The 5,000-nt window shown below is 44.7% G+C and overlaps 1 protein-coding gene across 1 annotated transcript in view; it reads right to left on the reverse strand.

Moving 5' to 3' along the window:
* LOC119577575 overlaps positions 1 to 5,000 on the reverse strand; it is a 69,273-nt gene that overhangs the window by 14,231 nt on the left and 50,042 nt on the right. Inside the window, exon 12 of the mRNA XM_037925158.1 lies at positions 1,140 to 1,193. Coding sequence (XP_037781086.1) covers positions 1,140 to 1,193 — 54 coding nt within the window. The remainder of the gene's footprint in view (positions 1 to 1,139; positions 1,194 to 5,000) is intronic.

The raw sequence follows: 5,000 nt of genomic DNA on the forward strand, positions 1-5,000 counted from the left end.
GGGACTACCCGGGAAAAATTCTGAAACCTCAAGACTGAAGTTCCGAGGACGACTTATTTCGAGCAGGGAGGGGGGGGGAAGGTCATGAAAAGCTTATCGTAAGCTTCAAGGAAGATACAATGGCCGGCATAATCGTGTTTTCTTTAGCCCCGCCCCCCCACCCCTTTATCCATTATCCATTATCCTTTCTCTTTCTCTCTCTCTCTCTCTCTTTCTTTTCCCCTCTCCCCTCCCTCTCTCTCTCTCGCTCTCTTACTTTTGTTTTTTTTCATCTCTCTCTGTCTCTAAATCATTTTCCTTCTTTCCCCCACCCCTTTTCCCCCTCTCCTCCCTTATCTTCCCTCACCTCCTCCCCTCCCCCTCCTCCCTCACCTCCCCCCCTCCCCTACTCCCCCCCCCCCCCCTCCCACGTACTCTAATCCTGCCTGTTGTTGCAAGGTCAACCCAGGTCGGGGGTAATTTCACTTCGCTCCGCCAGAGGGCCAGCGGCCTCATAAACGCGCGAAAATCCATACTAAATCTATTTATGTTTGCAGGATAGAGGGTTAGAACGGGAATATTAGCTTCCTTCCTCTCTCTCTCTCTCTCTCTCTCTCTCTCTCTCTCTCTCTCTCTCTCTCTCTCTCTCTCTCTCTCTCTCTCTCTCTCTCTCTCTCTCTGCCTTGCTCTCTTTCTCTGCCTTGCTCTCTTTCTCTGCCTCTGCCCTCTCTCTCTCTCTCTCTCTCTCTCTCTCTCTTTCTTTTATTCGCTTTTTGTCATTCATTTATTCCTTCGTTTATTTTTTTTATGTATATACTTTTTTCTTTATTAGTTATTAGTTAGAGAGAGAGGGGGGGAGAGAGAGAGGGAGAGGGAGAGACAGACAGACAGACAGACTGACAGAGAGAGAGAGAGAGAGAGAGAGAGAGAGAAAAAAGAAAGAAAGATAAATAGAGAAAAAAACAGAAAACAGAAACAAACCAAAAAAATATATATCCAACCCCTCCCTGTTACCCAAAAAAAGTAAACAAACAAAGCAAGTAAACAAACCCAGTAAACAATAAACAAACAAAGCAAGTAAACAAACCCAGTAAACAATAAACAAACAAAGCAAGTAAACAAACCCAGTAAACAATAAACAAGAGCAGCAAGACACAAACCTGTGGTAGGAGGTTGATTGTCGTCGAGGATAAGCACCTCCTCCATCTTGCTCTCTGGGGAAGAAAAAAGAGAAAAACACTTATATACCTTCTTGTTGTAATTTTTATAATAAAAAAAAAAAAAAAAAAAAAAACACACACACACACACGAAAAACACTTACATACATTCTTATTATTATTATTAAGAAAAAAAAAGAAACACTTATATACCTTCTTGTTGTTATCATTATTAAGAAAAAAAAAGAAACACTTATATACCTTGTTGTTGTGACTATTATTTTCAGTCCAGGTGTGAGTCTATTGTGCAGGAGAGGGAAGGGAGTGTGGGTGGGGAGGGAGGGAGGGAGGGAAAGGTGGGGTGGGAGGGAGGGAGGAGGGAGAGATGGGAGGGAGGAGGGAGAGATGGGAGGGAGGGAGGGAAAGGTAGGAGGGAGGGGGGAGGGAGGGAGGGAGTGGGTGAGTGGGAGGGAGGGAGGGAAGGAAATGGGGTTGGGTGGGGGGAAGGAAGGAAAGGTAGGAAAGGAGGGAAGAAGGGAGGAGAGAGGGAAAGAAGGAGACGAGGAGGATGGGATGAGGGAAAGGAGGAAAGAATGACAGAAGGAAAGAAAAAAATCGGTACACGTACACATACACAAAAACAGACAGATTGGCAGACAGAACAATCTTTCAAAAAAAAAAAAAAAAAAAAAAAAAAAAAAAAAAAAAAAAAAAAAAAAAAAATACAACAAATGATAATGATCTGAAAAAAAAAAAAAAAAATCTTGCAAATGAGGAGCAGGCGAAGGAATCAATAACCTTGTTCTGAAAACGCAGAAAGAGGAAGAAGAGGAGAGGAAAGAGAATAAGGAAGAGTAAGGAAAAGATGCAAATAGCGATGATTTGAGAAAATGGAAGAATGGAAAGAATAAATGAAAGGAAGTAACGCGAGTAAGAAGAAAAGGAGGAAGGAGAGATAAAAAGGGAGGATTACCGTACGATCTCCACGCTTCTCCCTTTCTATCCCTTCTTCTCTCTCTCCCGTACCCCCCCTTTCCTCCCTCTCCATCACTTTTCTCTCCCTCACGCCCTCTTTTTCTCCCTTTCTCCCTCTCCTCCTCTTCTCATTCTCTCCCCCTCACCCTCTCTTCCCCCCTTTTCTCCCTCACTCTCTCTTCTTCCTCTTCTCCCTCTCTCTTCTTCCTCTTCTGCCTCTCCTTTTCTCCCTCCCTCCCTCTCCTCCTCCTCTTCATCCCTCCCTCTCCTCCTCCTCTCCCCCTCTCCCTCTCTCCTCCCCCCCTCTCTCCCAACATTCAAATACGCTCAACATTGATCATTAATAATACTGACTGAGGGGTTGCCAATTACACATTTCAGTTAATAGTGATCTACAAATGAAAAAAATTTATTTCGGTGGCCTCATTCTGCTGCTACGGCGTCTGTGATGATACCTCGAACCTTAATTGCTAATTAATAATGTAATCTCGTTATTTATCACTAATTAGATGCTGCAGTGCCTCTCCCTTTCTTTCAATATCTTTTGTAGTTTTTTTTGTTTCCTTTTATTAATTTGTTCGTGTGTGTGTTTGTGTGTGTGCGTGTGTTCTTGTTTCTCCCCCCGTTTTTTGTTTTTGTTTCTCTCTCTCTCTCTCTCTCTCTGTCTCTCTCTCTCTCTCTCTCTCTCTCTCTCTCTCTCTCTCTCTCTCTCTCTCTCTCTCCCTATCTCTTCTCTTTCTAATTCCTCTTCTCTCCCCCTCTTCCTCTTCCCTTTATTCCCCCTTCCCCCTCTCCCTCTCCGTTTCAATCCCCTTCTCCATTTTAGTTCCTCTTCCCTCTCTCCCTTTCTTCCCTCCCTCTCCCTTAAAGCTCCCCTCTCCCCCTCTCCCTCGCCTTTTCAATTCCCTTTCTCCCTTTCTTTCCTCTCCTTCTCCTTCTTCCTTTCCTTCCTCCACTTCTCCTTCTCCCTTTCTTTCCTCCCCCTCTCCTTCTCCCTTTCTTTCCTCCCTTTCCTTACCCCTTTTCCCCCAGCAACCAAGAGGAAAACATTTACTAACTTGCACCATTCTATAAACCGGTTGTGTTATGCCTTGTCCCATCCATCACGCTCCCCCGGTGCTGTATGTGTGCTCTGTGTGTGTGTGTGTGTGTGTGTGTGTGTGTGTGTGTGTGTGTGTGTGTGTGTGTGTGTGTGTGTGTGTGTGTGTGTGTGTGTGTGTGTGTGTGTGTGTGTGTGTGTTTTGAAGAACTAGAGCGGAAGAAGTTGGTCACATGTAAGATTTTTTTACCCTCTCTCTCTCTCTCTCTCTCTCTCTCTCTCTCTCTCTCTCTCTCTCTCTCTCTCTCTCTCTCTCTTTCTCTCTCTCTCTCTCTGCTCCTGCCTTTCCCCTGAATATTAATATCTCGTCGAAACAAGAGAGCAAAAACACCCATGCCTGACAAAATACGAAAACTGGTTGTAATAACAATAACCCTACCTGGTCTTATTTCCCGTTTTCTTTAATACAGAAAAAAATTGAAAACGAAAAAAAAACGATTTCTTTCAGTTTCAAAATGAAGATTATTATTTTTCTCTCTTTCCGTGTTAGCAAAAACAAAAATGGTTAATTGATGATAATAATCGAGTGAATAAAGAAGGCATTCTTTAAATAAAGAGCGAAATATCTGCTTATCAGTTGTTCCAGGTTGTCGGCCACGTATTTTAAACAACTTTTGAACAATTTTCTTAATTGCAGGAGAAAAACTAATATCTTTAATTTGTTAATGTTTAATTTTACTTTTATTGCTGTTCAGTTTGAATGTAAACAAAATCAGAGAAGAAAAAAAAATGGTTAAGCTCAGCCACCAGAAAAAATGGAGAAAAACAAACACACTCACACACATGCCCATACCCCCCCCCACACACACACACGCACACGCACGCACGCATGCACACACACACACAAACACACACACACACACATATAAATATATACATCTGCGTGCCCATACAGCATTGCCAACGACCCCTAATCCATAAGAACGACTCTTGCAGCGTTACCACAGTGGACGTGCATGGGGAATGTGTTTCGCTCCCACACGACGAGGCGAGAACAGCGCCCACACCCACAGCTGATCTAGCGCCTGTGGGGATGTAAGGAGAGGGGGGAGTGGGGGGAGGAAGGGAGGAGAGGTAAGGGAAAGAGAGAAAGAGAGAAAGAGAGAAAGAGAGAAAGAGAGAAAGAGAGAGAGAGAGAGAGAGAGAGAGAGAGAGAGAGGAGAGAGAGAGAGGAGAGAGGAGAGAGGAGAGGAAAGAAAGAAAGAGACACAGAAAGAGAAAGGGAAAGCAAGAAAGAGAAAAAAGAAATAGGAAGAGAAAGAGACAGAAGAATCAAGAACCGCGTGTTTGTTTGTGCGTCGCCCTTCCTCAACAAACAGAGAAGGCACTCGCTTTATCCTTAATCCTTTTTACCACTCCCCTTCTCTCCCTCCCCCTCCTGACCCTATTCTCTCTCTCATTCCTCCTACTCCCATCTCGACCTTCCCTCTCCCTCTATCCCTTTACCCCATCCTCTATCCCCACTCTCTTCTCTATCCTTTCCCCTCCTCCCTTTCCTACCCCCTCTTTCCTTCTCTCTTCCTCTCCCTCTTCCTCTTTACCCCACTCTCTCTCCTATCCTTTCCCTCCTCCCTCTGCAACCCCCTCTCCCCCTTCCTTCTCTCTCCTATCCTCTCCTCTCGCCTCCCACCCCTCCCCTTCACTTCCCCTTATGCTTTTCCCCCCTTCTCTCTTCCCCTCCCCCCACCTCCCTCCCTTATCCTCCAAAAGGGGAAAAAAATCCCCTGTTCTCCTAAGACGTCGCTGTCCCTCGTACTTCTTGTGACATTGAGCATTTCCTTTTCCCCTT

This window comes from Penaeus monodon, chromosome 10, assembly GCF_015228065.2.
Source record: "Penaeus monodon isolate SGIC_2016 chromosome 10, NSTDA_Pmon_1, whole genome shotgun sequence".
In the NCBI taxonomy this organism is placed as follows: domain Eukaryota; kingdom Metazoa; phylum Arthropoda; class Malacostraca; order Decapoda; family Penaeidae; genus Penaeus; species Penaeus monodon.